The 17,879-nt window shown below is 46.2% G+C and overlaps 1 protein-coding gene across 1 annotated transcript; it reads left to right on the top strand.

The window, feature by feature from the left end:
• The first annotated feature begins 451 nt into the window (after positions 1-451).
• Positions 452-2,871, top strand: Nkx1-2 (NK1 homeobox 2). The gene is made up of 2 exons (XM_026384150.2): positions 452-665; positions 2,168-2,871. The coding sequence occupies exons 1-2, from the start codon at positions 452-454 to the stop codon at positions 2,869-2,871; spliced, it is 918 nt and encodes a 305-aa protein (XP_026239935.2).
• The last annotated feature ends 15,008 nt before the right edge of the window (positions 2,872-17,879 follow it).

Raw genomic sequence — 17,879 nt, 5'->3', positions numbered from 1 at the left:
AGTCAAAGGCAGGTGCACAGGAGAAAGCGCAGCAGTTTCAAGTCAGAGGTGTTTGGGTGTATAGCGGAGATGTGCGGGGTGAAAGCTTCCCTAGCGCACTTGCAGAAGTCTCTGCGGGTGGGGCGGAGGCTCGGTATCCTCGCCTGCCGGGCGCACGCACCGGCGCCGGCGTCTCTGGCTAGCCCAGAGCAGCGCCGGTGGCTAAGGCTAGACCTGAGGCTGCTGCTAGCGCGCCCTGCACGTGGCGGGGGCCTGGGCCGCGCCAGTGCCAATCCGCGCGCAGCCCCCCGGGGCTCTCTTCCCGCCCCGCCTCCCCGCTCCCCTCCCCAGCTTCACTTGGCCGAGCAAACCGGATTCGCGCTGAGAGAGCTGCGGCCGAGCTACAGCCAAGGCAAGCCAGAGCACTACCACCCCCGACCCGGCACCACCGGGCGGCCCGCGGGCTGCGGGTATGCTGGCATGGCAGGACGGAGGGGCCAAGGCGGCTCCCTCCCACCACAAGATCTCCTTCTCGGTCCTGGATATTTTGGACCCGCAGAAGTTCACCCGCACTGCGCTCCCCGCCGCGCGCCTCGCTCCCCGGGAAGCCAAGAAAAGTTTGGCGGAGGTCGAAGCCGGGAAGGACACCAGGCCTGGGAACCGGGTCCGACAGCAGGAGACCTTTGGTAAGAATGCGAGGCGATCACAGCCCAAGTGATGTACAGGGCTTGTAAGTCGCGGGGTATGGGGTGGGGCGGCTGGAGAGCCAGGGCCTGGTGAATGGTTCCTTAACCGCGCACCGGAGCAGGTGGGACGTGTGCCCCCCATCCCCGCCTCGGAATACGGTTGAGGCCGAGAGGAGGCTACCTGAATTCCGGGGCACCTGGAAACCTTATCCCCGTATACCTGTCAAGCGGGTGAGCACCATAGCTCTGATTGCTTGCAGTGAAAACTAACACCTAACCTTGCCAGGCTCACTCATTTAACAGGCATTTAATGTGCTCCTCACGTGCTGGAACCTGGACTAGGAGCTGGGATTAAGGTAATGAAAGTTTGAAATCTTTGAGGTCGATAGCATCATTAACATCATCCCATTTTATGGATGTGAGAACTGAGGCCATGGCCTGTGTCTGGGATCTCAGTGAGTAAACAGGCGCCTATTAACACTCCAGACCCAACTGTGGACTGGGACTGGGAGCAAGGCCTCGATGATGGGAAGCTTTTAGTACTTTCTCCTGGAAACCCTTTTTGACTTAACCCCTGACATTGGTGGACACCTGAGAAAGGGTCCAGGAAAGTTTGTGGGTGGAAAGAAGGAGGAAAGACAGAAAGACTCGTGCTGGCTGGGACGTGGGTATGAGATTCCCTGGAGGGATGCCCACGGTCAGGTCTCTGAGGAGGCTGAATGCCTCCCAACCTCCTGCTCCTCTCTCCAAGTTTGGTGGTGATTGTCTGGGGCCCCTGGCGCCTGCGCTGGGCCCGGGCTACCGGCCTGGTAATTGTTCGGATCGTCTCTCGGAGGGGCCGAGCTCCCCTTCCCCCATCCCCTTGATCGATATTCTATTACTGGCGCCTGCATATCTCCTGCCCACAGCTTGCAGGTACCGACTTCAAACCCCCTTTCCCTGTCTGATCCTAATATTGTTCGATTAAAACTTACCTTTAATAGATGACATCTATCGATCTGGCCCCGCACAAATCTGAAACTCTATTAACACGGCAGGAGAGAGAAGATGGGAAAGGGGGAATTTCACCTTAAAGCGGGGTGGGGGTGGGGGTGGAGGGCTTAATAACTTCTTCTTTAATTGCCAGGAGTCCCGCACCAAAATAGGCTTCTAGGGACTGGGGAGGCGCTGCCCTAAACGCCTCAACTCGACGCCTCAACACCTCGAGGTCTTCATGTACAACCACTCCCCCCAAAGGTCACTATTCTTTCTCGATGCGGGTTGAGTGCCATTCATTCAACACATACTTCTTGGATGCTTACTTGGTTGCAGATTTGTAAAGGGCAAGAGGACACCGTACCCCTAAATCTGCTTATGAGAATGTGCTTTCGCGAATGGCTGAGCGTGATGTGTGGAAGGGCACGGAACTGGGGGTTGTTTTAAGGGGAGAGCTGAATGCTCTCAGGAAGAGGTTTAGGACCCGGTCGTTCCCGGCTTCTGGTAACCTCCCCCTTCTCCCTTAGATACTACTGGCCAAGTCGCCGGTCCAGCGTCCCCCCTGGAGGGTTCCGAGGCCGAAGAGCAAGAGGAGGACGCCGAGGACTCGGGACCTGCGCGCGCTCTGGTGGGCCCCGCTCGCGCCCCCGAGGTCCGGGCCGTGGTGTTGGCGGGTGGAGAGAGCAAAGCGGACGGCGAAGGCGCCCTCATCGGCTGTCCCAGCTCTCCTGGTTCTCCGAGGCCCCGGCGCCGGCGAGCTGAGCCCAGCTGCGCCAAGCCGCGGCGAGCGCGCACCGCCTTCACCTACGAGCAGCTGGTGGCCTTGGAGAACAAGTTCCGGTCCACGCGCTACCTGTCGGTGTGCGAGCGTCTGAACCTAGCGCTGTCGCTCAGCCTCACTGAGACACAGGTCAAAATCTGGTTCCAGAACCGCAGAACCAAGTGGAAGAAGCAGAACCCGGGCGCCGACGGCGCGGCGCAAGGGGGCGGCGGTGCGCCTCAGCCTGGGACGCCGGGTGCGGCAGGGGGCAGCGGTACAGGAGGCAGTCCCGGACCCCCAGGCCCCGGCACTCTTTCCTTCCAGACTTTCCCTTCCTACTCCGCAGCCAACGTCCTCTTCCCGGCCGCCACCGCTGCCGCCTCCTTCCCCTTGTCCGCCGCCACCGGGACCCCCTTCGCGCCCTTTCTGGGGCCCTCCTACTTGACCCCATTCTACGCCCCGCATCTATGAACCTGTAGTCTCCAGTGCCCCCAGCTTGGCAGGGGTTCACGAGTGATTGGCATCGTGGTGTCCCCCCCCCCTCACTTTAGAGGGGCTCGGGCGTGCAAGGCTCGCCCCCTCCTGGTGCACAGGTGTCTGCGCGCCCCTTCCCTTCCAGCTGCGGGACTCGCCACCAGAGGGCGGGGAGAAGCTGCTTGTCGGCTCCCGCCGCGGCCCTTCCAGCGAAGTAAACCCCAGACTACACGCGGGCCACCAAGGGGTCGGGGAAGTTTCCCGACTCCTAAAATCTCTCTGTTTCTAGACCTTGCTCTTCACTTTCCGTCAGGTTTAATGCAGTTCAAGGGCTCTCTTTTAAGAGTCAGGATATTCGGTGCTGGGCTAACCGAGTTGCCAGATGGAGAAGGGAGGGGGTGAAGACTACCAGTGCCATAGCTCGCACCTAGCTTGGAGTCTTCTAAGTTCCAGCCCACTCAGAAGGGAGGGGCTTTCCCTCTTCCCAGCTCAGTGCTTCTCTCGTGATACTTGGTTGTTGGCTCAGATCCAGAGTCCGAACAAAGCTGGAGAGAGCGGGGCCCACGGCGCATACACTGCTGCAGCAGAGTGGTCTATTTTTAAAATGCATAAAACAACATCTCTAGGTCTTCATTTGAGATTCGGATTTGGGCATAGCGCTGTTTCTAACAGACCGCACAGGTTATTTTCAGGAGAATGGGTACTTTTTTCTGAGCAGGCCAGAAGTCTGTGGTAGGAAAAGTCCTGCAGTATTTTGGCTAGACTTGCCTGCTGAACAAGACCGGTTGGCTGCCATGTACTGCAGGTTTTGAGAACAGCTTGGACAAGCCACAGCAGAGGCCCGTAAATAGGATAATGAAGGGAATGATGGGTCAAGGAAATCATGAAATCCATGTCAGTCCGGCTATTTTGATGTGCAGTGTTTGATACAAACTTAAGTTTTTATTTTTATTTTTGCTACTGGGGATTGAACTCAGGGGCACTTTACCATTGAGCCCCTTCTCCAGCCCTGTTTTGCATTTTATTTAGAGACAGGGTCTCATTGAGTTGCTTAGCACCTCGCTGTTGCAGAGGCTGGCTTTGAACTCGAAAACCTCCTGCCTCAGCCTTCCGAGCCGCTGGGATTACAGGCATGCGCCATCGCGCCTGGCTCGTGGACTGTTTTTTTAAAAGCACAAACTTAACATTTTTTGATCTTCATCTAAGATTCTGACTTGAAAATAATTCCTGTTCTAAATAGATTCTCCATGATGGTGAACCAAGCAAAAGATAGTAAGAAGCTGGGGGAAAATTATATATATATATGCTTACTGAGTGTAAAGGGCTACATGGAGGCTAATCTCTTGTTTGTAAAGGACTCAACTGGGGGACTTAATATGTGCGTCTAACTGCTGCTTTTATTGTCACCCTTTAAAAATTACCTTTTCTATAAAATTCCTTTGCCAGTGTTGTTTGGAATACCTCTGCATTAGTGTTCTATGTGATATGATCTTGAAGCCACATCTCAGAAACCCCGGTGGCCCCAGCTCTGTTCCACGTATTCTTCATTCTCACTTTGATTGCTTCAGGCCAGTTGATATCTGTATGGGGACTATTCCTTGCTATTTCTTGGTAGCCTATACCACTAGTAATTACATTTAATGAGTACTGTCTTCAAAGTAAAAGCACACTGCTTGGTAATGTGAACACTCACTCCATGATATTATAATCTTGAAATATCTAGTTCTATTATTATCAGGAAGGATAGAAAAATTTCCCCCTTTTTCCTGACTTAAATTAAGCCTTCATATTCATGTGACTCTCATGAGATTTGAGAGTTTGTGTTATTTATGTGTTTTTTGCTAATTAGATTTTTCCTTCTATTCTAAAGAAGAATGTCCCCAAACAAAACATTATGACTTTCTAAAGGACAGTTGGTGCCAGATGAGATTAAAAATGCAATTACTGTAATTGAGAATATAATTTCTATTCCCTTCACATATAAGTGAATGCTCCTCCAATAACTATTTGTTGGCTTCTCAAAAGCACCATTCCATGCCTAGGAACCACCAATTCAAGCACATGGAGGCCAGATCTGTATTTTCTGTAATAAGTGGGAAGCATTTCATTCCAGTCCTCTCAGGTACCAGAATCCGACTGCAGCTGAAGAGAGGGAGTGGAGAGGGAGGTTTATCTGTGTGCGGACTGTTCTCCCTTCCACAAATGGTCACCGAGTGGTCCTTGAGGTGTGTGACTTTCAACTTCTGCTGCTTTCAACATTAGGGTTTGGCTTTTCAATCCAATCCTTAGACTCATTCTATTGGTGTGTCAACCTAATAAATTCTTTTTTGTAATGCTTTCTTGTTTATTTCTTGCTCTCTATTGGTAAACCCTCCCTTCTTTTTTGGAGGTACTGAGGATTGAAACCAGAGGCACCCTACCACTGAGCTACATCCCTAGGCATCCCCCGACCCCTCCACTGCTCCTGCTCCTTTTAAAATTTTGAGACAGGATATCGCTAAGTTGCAGAGGCTGGCCTTGAACTTGCCATCTCCTGCCTCAGCCCCCAGGGTAGCTGGGATTACAGGCATGCTCCACCAAGCCTGGCACTATTTAATAACCTTATGATTATTAAATATTATTATTATTATCAGAGGATCTATATATGTACTTTTCTCCCACCAGCTAGCACTCACAGAATTCTTTCTTAAGCCACCTTTCTGGGCTGCAGCTTGATACAGAATAGCTACTTTTGCATGCAGTTTATACAGACATGCATTAGGGCCATTTTTGTAGCAAAAGTAAAGCAAAATCATAGATTTTTAATTAGATTACCATGTTTGTCATTTTAAAAATAACTCTTCAGAACTGATTTGACTAGTTTTTAAATTTTTGAGTAATACAAGAAATTCTTCAATAAATGCCAAATGCATTTATTTATTTATTTTTATTATTTATATATTTGGTACTAGAAATTGAACCCAGGGATGATTTACCACTCAGCTACATCCCCAGCCCTTTCTATGTTTTTATTTTGAGACAGGGCCTTGCTAAGTTCCTGAGGTTGGCCCCTAACTTGCAATCCTCTTGCCTCAACTCCCCAAGTGGCTGGGATTATAGGCATGTGCCACTGTGCCCAGTCCTAGATGCACTTAAAATTCTAATTTCATCCTATGGTCAGTGACATGGATTCAGGGAAAGAAAGAAAAAGTGTCTTAGACATGGAGGAAAGCTTCTCAGGTGACAAGGGGACAGGATAGTAAACGCCTGAGTGTTAGGTAGCAGCTTCACTCTGAGTGCCACCCCAACACTTCCTGGTTCACAAGGATTAAAGTTGAGGTGGGAGATTGCGGTGCCCCCGATGTGGCTGGCCCCAGCCAGGCTGGTGGGAGCCTCTTCCACCCTTCAGGGCATACATGACTTTGGCAAGTTACTGATGTCCTTGTGCCTCAGTGTCTTCACCATAGGCCCACCTCAGAGGGCAATGGACAGGACCTGAGAGGTTACATGGAAATCACTTAGCTTAGTGTCCAGTGGGATGATGGTAGTTGTCATTCCAGCCAAAGCCAGAAAAGACCTTAAAGAAGCTCTACGTAACCCAACAATCTTGCTTAAACAAACAAAAATAATTTTTGCAGCATAATAAGCATTCGGAAAACTGAATATATCAGATGTATACAGCGTGGTGTGTTTTTCCTACTTGGGCTACACCTGTATAACCAGCATCCAGATCAAGGGATGGTGTGTCACCAGTGCCCCAGTGTCTCCTATGTCCCCAGGTATGATTACCCTTCCCAAAGGCAGCCACTCTCCTGATTCCCAACTGCAGAGAGTACGTGTGTCTAGTTTATCTTTTAATTCTACAACTGGGATCATATACCGTATACTATTTTTTTGTGTGTCTGGCTTTTTTTTGCTTGACATATTGATGAATTTCCTCTGTTCTTTTGTTTAGTTGTAGATTCTTCATTCCAATTACTATTGCTGTTTTTCATATTTCATAAAAACACAACTTATTTATCTACTCTACTGTTGGTGGGTAATTGCGTATTTTCTAGTTCAGGGCTCTTACAGCTCAACTGTCTTGTAGGTGTCTTTTTGGTAAATGCATCTTCAAAATCCCCAGTTAATAAACCTAGGAGGGGGATTACTGTGCCTATGTAAGTCTAGCTTTAGTAGATACCACCAAACACTTTTCCAGTGCAGTTTTAGCAATTTTCATCCCCAGCTGCAGTGAATGAGAGTCCAGGTGCTCCGCATCCTCCCAGACTTTGGATTGCCCACCTCTTTCTCTCCAATGATTACTTTGTTTTTTAAGCCAGTTCTTTTTTTAGTTGTCGATGGACCTTTATTTTTTTTACTTATTTATATGTGTGGCTTGGAATCAAACCCAGTGCCTCACATATGCTAGGCAAGATTCTACCACTGATCCACAGCCCCAGCCCTCTCCGAAGATTCTGCAGTACACATTTGGCTTTAATATTCATTTCCTGGGAAGACACCATGCTGACTACCCCTCCAGGGTCCTCTGGGCCATTTGGTATTTGTTTTGGTAAAGAGTCTGGCCATGTCTCTTACCTAATCCTTTTATTGGTAAAATAAACTGACTCTTCGACAGGAAGTGATTTGCCCAAGATCGCACAACTAGTAAGAAAAAGAACAGAACCTGAAATCCAGGCCTGGTGACTCCAGGGTGATCTAAATTAGGCATGGGACCACCAATCATATGTAAAATATTTGGTTACATATCTTCAAATAATCCAGGAGCCGTTTGGGCATTTGGTGGCCAAGGCAAAGCATCAGTACTGGATTGAAAGGGTATTCCATTGCTTGCTCTTTCTGTGTTAATTCCATGTTTAACACGTTGAGGAACCGTCTAGCTGTTTTTGGCAGTACTGCCCTGTCTTTTCCACCAGCAGTGTGTGAGGCCCCCCAGTTCTCCACTTGCTGACAACACCTGCTATTCTCTCTCTGTCTTTTATTAAATCAAAACCATCCTAGCAGATGGGAAGTGGCCTCTGGTGGTTCTGATGTGTATTTCCCTAATGCTGCAGTTTGTCTCTTGAACGCCCCCCTCAGGCCCACCTGTGAAGATCTGCACACCAGCCTGTGGCCTTCTTGAGAAGGGGTGGAGCCCTTAGGAGGCGCAACCTCAGAGAAAGAAGTTGGATCACGGGTGTGTGGGGGGGTGCTCTTAAAGAGGGTACTGAGACCCGAACCCTTTCCCCTCTCTTTCTCTTAGCTTTATATTTTTAGCCCTGGCCACCAGGAGGAAATAGGCCACATACTCCCACTATGATGTGTGTCCCCACAAGCCCAGCAGAGCTGGAGCCAAATGACCACGGACTGCAATGTCTGAAACTGTGATACAACATAAACCTGTTCCCTTATTGAGTTAATTGCCACAGGTTTTTGTGACAGTAATGGAAAGCTAACTGCCATACACACTGACCGAGGACTCTGAGGTCTTCACGTGTGCTTCAGGCCATTTGTCTGTCTTCTTGGGAGAAAGTCCAATGGAGACCTTTTAGTCATCTTTTAATTTGGGTAATTTGTCCTGTTGCATTTTAAAAGCCCTTTAAACGTCCAAAACATTTATATCCCCACCCCCATTTCTTTTGTGCCTTAAAATATGTGTATGGTCCCAAGACCCCTCCTCCCTTCCCTCATTTCCTGAGCACCAACTGAGAAACCAAGTGAGTGAAGGTCCAGATAGGTACTCAGTTGGTGCCAGTGTGAAGAAAGTGCCATGTTTTTTTTTTTTTTTTTGTCAGCTGTTTCTGTACAAAGAATCCTTGTCCTTAGCACTGATGTCATTTGGAATTCAGGCTGGAAACAAACGGGCTACTATTTCCACCTTTGCCAGGTTTGTCGCCTACAGACCTGGTTTGTGTTTGGGAAGGTCACGAGGGCATTTCATGCCCCCAGAGCCTGGCAAAACATTACTGAAAAATGGGTTCAAGCTATTGCCAAGACAAGGTCAGCGCTGTCTGTCAGCCCTCGGCTCCCATCAGGGTTTCCTAAAGGCAGGAGGTGGAACTACCTTCAGTGGTTTAGAGCACGCTGCCTTCCTGGGTGTGGGCTTCATGTGTCTGTGCAGTATGAACCCACGTAATCGGATCCACTAGTTTAGAATTTCTTTTCAATTCGACAAGATGAGCATACTGTGTTGGAGTAAGAACTCCAAGGTAGGACAGAGGTGCTAGGGCATTTTGTCCTGACCCTCGCTTTAGAAGCTTCGATACTTAGTGACCACCCCTGTGGCAGCACCCGCGCCTTAGATGTGAGTGCTTATTCAGGGCTGTGACAGAGCCCACACAATCCTCTTCATTTGTTGTGTGCCAGGCACAGTGCTAGCTAGGCCCTGGGAACACAGTGGAGAGCAAGAACAACCTGGTCCTTGCCCTCTGGGTCCTTCCCGTGGATGGAGTCCCATGGCTCTTTGGCATTTTTAGTCTCATATTTTTGCAATAAAAAATAATGAGCCTTCTTCCTCAAGATATGTATGTATTTAAACTGTATACATACACTACAGTGCTAACAGATGGTCGCACTGCAAATTTAAATGTGCATTAAAATTTGAGATTATACCACATACATAGAATTTTTAACCTTTTCTTCTTGCACATCCATATTTCACTTTATATCCCTTCCTGTCTTCTTGGAGATTGGTGTCCTGGCAGACAGGCTAATTCCCTGATGCTTGGCTTTTCTCTGCCTGGGAGTCCAGATCTCTGGCAGTGAAGAGCTCATACTAGGTGCTAACCTGTTCTGATTGGTATTGTGTTGCTGTCCCCTTGTTCCACATGGGGATCTCCCCAGCCCTGTGATTCATCCATGTTTGGCAGATCTTTTATCTCTCATACCCCAGTATGCTGGTATTCAATCAGTGGCTGATAAATGATGGAAATTTGCTTTCATTTTCTGGCTAGTCGAATTTCATTTTATTCTTTGATATTAGGGATAGTTTTATTTTTCAGCAATGTTTTCAAAAGTCCTGATGATAAAGCCTGCCTGGGGTTGTAGCTCAATGGTACAGGACTTGCTGAGCACATGTGAGACACTGAGTTCAATCCTCAGCACCACATACATAAACAAACAAACAAATAAATATATTGTGTCCATCCACAACTAAAAAAAAAAAGAAGGAAAAAGAGAAAAAAAAAGTCTGGCTGGGCATAGTGGCCCACACCTGTAATCCCAGCAGCTCAGGAGGCTGAGGCAGGAGAATTGTGAGATCAAAGTCAGCCTCAGCAACTTAGGGAGTCCCTAAGCAATTTAGGAAGACCCTGTGTCAGAATAGGCTGGGGATGTGGCTTAGTGGTTAAGCATCCCTGGGTTCAATCCCCAGTACCAAAATGAATAAATAAATACAACATGTCTGGATGATAAATCTTTTGAATTCAAAATCATTTGAAAGACCCTCCCACATTAATAAAAAAGCTGTTCCTAACATTGGAAACATTCTTCCTTTATGAGCAGTTTTGAATGGATTTGGCATAGCACTAAGAAGTAATTTCTTGGCCTGGGGCTGGGGCTCAGTAGTAGAGCACTTACCTAGCATGTGTGAGGCACTGGGTTCGATCCTCAGCACCACATATAAATAAATAAAATAAAGGTCCATTGACAACTAAAAAATATATTTTTTTAAGAGAGAGAGAGAGAGAGGGAGAGAGAGAATTTTTTTAATATTTATTTTTTAGTTTTCGGTGGATACAACATCTTTATTTTATTTTCAGGTGGTTCTGAGGATGGAACCCACTGCCCCACACATGCTAGGAGAGCATGTTACCGCTTGAGCCACATCCCCAACCCCTAAAAAATATTTTTAAAAAAGAGGTAATTTCTCTCTTTTAGTTGCCCTAGACTAAAAAGCCATAAAATTGAAATACTTAGAAAGATGATCATCACAACAACAAGATATGGCTACTATCAATTTCTGCACTATCTCACTGAGAGGCTGGCCCCCGCCACAGGCCACACACTGGGCCCTCAGCTTTGCTCTCTTCCCAGCCCTGGCGTGAGATGTCTTTGCCTTGACTGGGCTGTAGGCCAGTTCTTTGACCCAGCACTCTCCTTCTAGGACTTTATCCTATAGATACACCTGCAGGATATGTCAGAGACAAGGATATGACACTGTCATAGGAAGATTGGAAATTGCCCAAGTGTCCAACAAATTGGGGCTATTAACATACCTGTAAACAAAAACGAGGTAGTTCTCGCCACATTGACCCAGACAGAGTCGGGCATATTAAAGGCAAGGTACAAAGAGCACACATAACCTGCTATCTTGGGTGAAGAAAATAATGACTATATTTATTTCTTTTGCGTGAAGAACCACTGGAAGGATACAAGAAAACAATATTGAGGGTTGCCGGTGAGAGTGGACTGAATGGGTTGGAGCAGGGAAGGGACTTCCCAGGTGCGCTTCCTGATCTACCTTGATTTGTGAAGGAAGCAAGTGTATTATTCACAAAACAAAAAGAAAAAGTTGCCCGGGAGAGAAAATGTCAAAGAGGAAAGTGGTGCTGGAATTTAAGGTAGAATGTTCTAGCATCAACCTTTGGAAATCTGGAAGAGAACTGGAGCTCTCTTTAGATGATCTGGCCGGTGGGGCACTGGACTACCTCCTGAGATGGAACTCAAGCTTCCTTGGGAGGTAACAGGGCAGGTGTTACTAAAATCTGGCTAGCAGCAAAAGAAGGCCAAATCGAGGTGAGGCTGGCAATGTGGACTTCCCTCCTCTGAGGAGCAGAAGAAGGGACTCCACGTGGGAGCAGGTTCCTGAGCTATTCTTTCCACACTTCTTTCAACAGATTAAAACAGTTTCATTTTCTAAATAAAATTACTCCAGCAGGATCCTAGTAATAAGACATCATTGCCTTTTTATTTTATTTTTTCGTTTTTTTGGTCCTGGGGATTGAACTCAGGGGCACTCGACCACTAAGCCACACCCCCAGCCCTATTTGTATTTTATTTAGACACAGGGTCTCACTGAGTTGCTCAGCGCCTCACCATTGCTGATGCTGGCTTAGAACTTGTGATCCTCCTGCCTCAGCCTCCCGAGCTGCTGGGATTATAGGTATGTCATTGCTAGGAGCCACAGCAAAAATATTGATACAGGCACCTTTGAGTTTAGTGACTGCCAGCCAGCCATTCAGATTATGATTATGTTAAGTTACATTCATATGGTAATTGGACTCCTGCTGTTTACCTGGGCCCATTTCGGGACTCAGGTTACTCATGTCACTCTTGTAATGGGAGAGTTCCCATTGGTTGGGAAAGGATGGTAGGAGGGTGTTCCGGGGGAAGTGGAGCCCCCCCCCCCTCAGGTAGGAGACACGTGGATGGACCCACTTGTTAGGGGACGCACACGGCCTCTCACAAAATAAAACTTTGTTTCAGTTTGACTGGCTTGTGTTTTTGTGCCCAACCGGGTTGCAAGATTGCAAGCCGGTGTGCACTGACAGCCCAGTAGGGAAGCGCCCAGCAGGAGTGCGGCAGGCGGTGCTCGGCGACAGCAGCGGCAGGAGCGGAGCTCAGCCAGCTCGCTCGGCCTGGGCCGAGAAGCCTGCAGCATGTCATTATTGCCTTTTTAAGGGGCACATTTTAAGCTTTTAAAAATATACATGTTATGTTGAGATTTCAATAAGAATCTCTGTAGAAGAAGATTCAAAGTTGGATGATACTCATGCGGACTTGCAATAGAACTTCTACTCATCGCTATAAATAAAATTAATAACAGCATCATGGATTGAGCAGCTAGGTGGCTGGCTCCAAAGTGGCTGGGTGTTTTAGAAGTGCTGCATCTATTGTGATCTTCAGAACAACCCATGTTACAGGGCATGTGAGCCTCAGGATCTCAGGTGACCCAGCAGAACTATCTGACTGAAGACTCTGCTTGCCCACCACCACAAGACTTGGAGTTCAGTGCTCTGGCATCTAGTTAACACCTTCCTTAGAATACTGACCATAGTCAGACTCTCTCCAGTCTAGCTGAACACAGCATTTACCTGCCTCAACTCACAAGGCAGGAGCTGCAACTTATTTGGTGTTTTTGATTCTTCTGGGAGCTCTGCCCAGCGCCCAGTGAATTGGAAGACAGTGTAAAAATAGTTCAAAGTTGAATTAAAAAATGGGGAGATCAACATATTGGACATCATCTGGTGCTCTATGGTACGTTTAAACTAATATAGAAGTCAGAAAACATGGTAATTTGTTTAATCAATGAAATAAGTCAAACAAGATATCAGGAATCAATATAATTTCTCATCTCCAATGATTTAATTCATCTTCATCACTGAATACTTTGGGGAAAATCCAGGGCAAAAGAAGGACAAGGACACATATCATTATTAAGGATGGGACAGCCACAAATGCAGAGCTTATTGGTGACCCAAATGTCAGGACTGGCTTCGCTGTCCATGGCATGATTTTGTAAAATGGTACGTTGACTCTCAGCAAAATTCTGAGCAGCCATGTGTGGTGGTGCACACCTGTAATCCCAGTGACTCATGATGCTGAAGCAGGGGGGAGTGTAGGTTTGAGGCCTGCCTGGGAAACTAAGCAAGGCCCTGTTTCAAAATAAAAAATGAAGAGGACTCAGGTATGACTCAGTGGTAGAGTACCTCTGGGTTCAATTCCTTGTAACAAACAAACAAACAAACAAACAAAAAATTCTGAGCACAAAATTGTAAATGTCTTCAGCAAAGATAAAATGGCTTATAATACCATATTATATTTATTTAATGACATTTAACTTTGAAATTAAAAGAATCTTAAAACTACATTTATTAATGAGGGAAAAAAGTCTGAGTTATTTTCAATGAATAAATCATGGAATTTAAAAGATTTTAAAAATTAGAGTCCCAATTAAAAAGATTCAGAATTAAAATCTTCAAAAGAAAAGTAATAAAAGTTATCCAAGCTTCCAAATCCAGAGTTAGCCTTCACTTCATGGAATCAATAAAAAATTGTTGCAAAATACTCTGAGCCTCTGAGTACCTAAGCCGATAAGGGTGTCAATATTTAACTAGTATTTGAAGCTTATCTTATTTTTAAATTAATGAATGATAAAATATTATCTAAATAAACATTGCTGCTGATTATTTTTCTGTTTCTTTTTTCTTTTGTTTTGGTACTGGAAATTAAGCCAGGGGTGCTTTACCACTGAGCTACATTCCCACACCTTTTTATTTTTTTTTTATTTTGAGGCAGGGTCTCTTAAGTATGGGTCCTCCTAAGTTGCTGAGGCTGACCTTCAACTTGCCATCCAGCCATTTCCCAGTCACTGGGAGGCATGTGCCATCAGACATGGCATCCCACTACTTTAAATTTTTGTCTAACATTTTTCTTTAACTTTTTTGAATTTTAGTCTAAATTCTTGCTTTGGATTGTCTCAAACATGGAACCTGACGGGTGGAACAGCTGGCTTCTCAACTGTCCTAGCACTGGCAGGAGCCTTTTATCTTGGAATCTTGCTTTTCTTTTAAAAGTGGTAGATTCTGGGGCTGGGAGTAGAGCTCAGTGGTACAGCATGTGCTTAGCATAGTGAGGCCCTGAGTTCCCAGTAACAAAAACCAAAACAAAACCAAAATTAGATGGGTGGTGGTATATACCTGTTAAAGAGCTCAGTGGTGGAGGGCTTGCCTAGTACACAGGAGGCCCCTGGGTTCAATCCCCAGCATTACAAAGGAAAAAAAAAAAAAAAAAGCTTAAATCTTTAAATTGGGTGCAGTGGTGCATGCCTGAAATCCCAGCTACTTTAAAGGTTTGAGGTCGGGCTGGGGATGTGGCTCAAGCGGTAGCGCGCTCGCCTGGCATGCGTGCGGCCCGGGTTCGATCCTCAGCACCACATACCAACAAAGATGTTGTGTCCGCCGAGAACTAAAAAATAAATAAATATTAAAAAATTCAAAAAAAAAAAAAAAATAAAGGTTTGAGGTCCACCTGAGCTACACAGTAAGACACTGTCTTTGAAAACAGGGCTGGGGATGTAACTCAGTGGTAGAGTGCTTGCCTTACCTAGCATGTTCTAGGCCTTGGGTTTGATCCCTAGTGAGAGGTCTGGGCTTTATGGTTCTTTTCAGCTTTAAAAATCTGTTATGCAATTACATCTCTAATGCACATATTTGGAATAATGTATTTATTATTTTTCAATATTATTTAATATTGAGAAGTAGTTGACTTTTACAGTTGCACAAACTGAATCACTTTTTAAATGTTGCAATTGAACTGATTCAAATAGGCCTCGCCTCTTTCTTGGTGACCTAAACTGACCTGGTCCTCCTCCTTTTCTTTTCTAGAATTTTCTGTTCTGTCCCTATCCTGTCTTCCAGGTATATATTGTCTTCCAGTTATAGCCACCCAACTCCCAAGACTCTCACAGGCTCTCTTCCAGGTCTCACGCCCCAAGCCAAGAATTCATCCATTGCCATCTCTCTAGCACACGACTTTATAAACTTATCTGGCCCATGTGACATTCTTTTGGCACATGATAGTCTTTCAGCATGTGACAGTCATTCAACAAGGACAAGTAGGGAGATGTTAATGGACAACAGTGTTTTAAAAATATCCACCTCCTTCAAGTCTCTAAGGCTTTGATCTGAATGGCTGTTACTCTCTAGGGTTGGGAGGGCTTTGGGTGCCTGGGCTTTTAGAATCCCAGGACCATACCTCCAAAGTCACCTGTTCTGCCAAGGGGGAAAAAGATGAACAATGACAAGAGTAAAATAACAATTCCTATGTGAAGTGACGCAGAGATGTATTGGAAGGCTGTAAAAATCCTGCAAGACAGGCTCTCCCTTCAAGAAACTGCAGTCTGGTTGGGCAGAAAACACAGATAGATGCGGGTAGATAGAGCTAGAGAGACATTAGAAGGACTGCAGGCAGGAGGTGAGAAGTGGACAGAAGCACAGAGAGGAAGCAAAGGAGGAGACCCTGCAGCTCCTGAGTAGGGCGGGTCTCACAGGGGGAAGGACAGAGCTGTGGCTAGACTTCTAAGGTGAAGTTCAGCTTCAGGGAAGAGGAAACAGATTTTCCTGGAAGGTTCATTCTCCTATTAGGACAGTATTTTGACTGAAAAATTCCTGAGTCTGTCTAGTTCCGTTCCTAGTCCAGATGTCAGTTCAGAACTTGCCCCAGCTGTCCCTCTCTCACTCTCCTCACCGCTTTGCTTAACTTGCTCCTGCCAGATCCCTGCCATTGAGGACTGGAGGTGAACTACTCTGTCCCTGACATAACTGCCTAACATTTTTAGGGTGAATACACTTTGCCAAACAAAATTTCTCCCACTGGGTAAATAATCACCAAAACTTATTTTCTGAGGCTTATTATCAGATTTCCTTCTTGGTTGTCAGTGTGGATTTTCTAAATGATAAAAATATGAAGCCCAAGTATATGCAGACTATGATAATAACAAATAACAACAAGGTGGGTGATGAAGGAAAAGCAAGAAGTCTGTTTAACCTGTAAATTATTTTTCTGGTCCTAAGTAATTGACTGTTGTCTATTCTTGATCTGCAGCTTTTTCAGATGGTCAAAATTGCAAGATTTTTGTTCATATCTGTTGAAGGAACATTTTCTGATTGTCTCTCTTCCTGTAAGTCTCACGTGGTCTCACCTCATGTGAAACTCCACACAGAATCAGGCACCTGGACATGCAAGGGACATTGGTTGAATGAACTGATGGAAGTGATTTAGATCTTGGGTGGTATCTGCTATGAGGGTGGGTCTTTATCTCTCCAGGTTTTATGGTTCCTATAGACTTAATTGCTGGAATCTATTAAGTTTCAAAAGCTCAAACATCTTTATCATGCACGCTGCTTTCTTGGATATTTCTACACTGCACAAACAATGCGGTTTTGTTTATTGGTGGATTAAAAGCAACTTTTGAGTGCGGGTTGTTCTATCCAGCCTACAACTAAGCTAAAAAAACAACAGCTGCAGAGAAATCATAAAACACCATTCTGTTCTTTGTACCTATTTCTGATAAGAGAGAAGAGATAAAACCCAGACATTCTCAGCAGTTTCTTGCATACGAAAGCATTTTCATTAAAGAGCGCCTTATCTCTGAGTCCTAAGCATTGCAACATATTTTGGTGTTATACTCAGCCCTTCTCCTGAATTCAGTTTCTGGGTTCTGTAAGAGTTCTAAGAACTGCAGTTGGCCTCCCACACTGGCCCAGATTTGCAGGGCAGGACCCCTAGAGAAAAGAATGATTTTCTGACCCTTGGGGCAGAATGACCCAGCTTCCAGGAAGTTAATCATGCTGTTTTTGGTGGTGGGAAGGAATGTCAAAGAAATAAAAGGCAAAGCTCTGCTCCTAATGAATTCCAGAGAGGGACTAGCCATAACAATCTAAGCAAGTGACCTTGGTCTAGGGCAGATTAAAACTAGGAAGACTGAACTCCTTTTGGTGTCTTTTTCTGTACACCTGTAGACATTGGCTCCACTGTTCGCAGCTCTGCCTCTGAGCCCACACCACTTCCCTGAGCTTCCCAGATAGCATGACTTCTATTCAGCCAAGACTTAGCCAGTTACAAGTGAAGAATTGTTTTCCATTTTCCCCTCTACTTCCATTTCCCACCCTGATCTGTTTTCCATGAGACTGACAGGTAGGGATTGTCTTAAGGGATTCCTTAGGCCTCTGGCTGCTAAATGATTTGTGCACATGGAATCTGGCAGAAGAGGAGAGGTGGGGTGCTTAGCACTCAGTTTCTTCCAGTGGGGTCATGGGTGACCTCACCCCAGACAGGTTGTCTCTCCTCACACTCCCCGAACTCATTGGGTTCTGGAAACCCTACTTCTAGTCCCACAAGCTCAAGGACTGATACTGGCCCTCCCTGGTGCAGAAGACCCAGATTACTCCACTCCTGAGGTTCACTCTCTCACATGCACACAACTTTTCCGGGATTGGAGTGTGCTGTGTGTGAGCCACGGAAACCCTGACTGATTACTGTAGGCCAGCGGAACATGGTACTGACGTGTAATCTTGTCACCTGTAGCTGTCGCCACAACCCTCAGA

This window comes from Urocitellus parryii, chromosome 5 (assembly GCF_045843805.1).
Source record: "Urocitellus parryii isolate mUroPar1 chromosome 5, mUroPar1.hap1, whole genome shotgun sequence".
Classification (NCBI taxonomy): domain Eukaryota; kingdom Metazoa; phylum Chordata; class Mammalia; order Rodentia; family Sciuridae; genus Urocitellus; species Urocitellus parryii.
Note: the sequence above shows the minus strand (reverse complement) of the source record. Positions and strands in the feature narration are given on the sequence as shown.

Bases quoted from the DNA above. Each gene is read 5' to 3' on its own strand.
- Nkx1-2 (XM_026384150.2), top strand. From the start codon at position 452: ATGCTGGCATGGCAGGACGGAGGGGCCAAGGCGGCTCCCTCCCACCAC. The intron at 666-2,167 runs GTAAGAATGCGA...CTTCTCCCTTAG, and splicing joins CCGACAGCAGGAGACCTTTG to ATACTACTGGCCAAGTCGCC.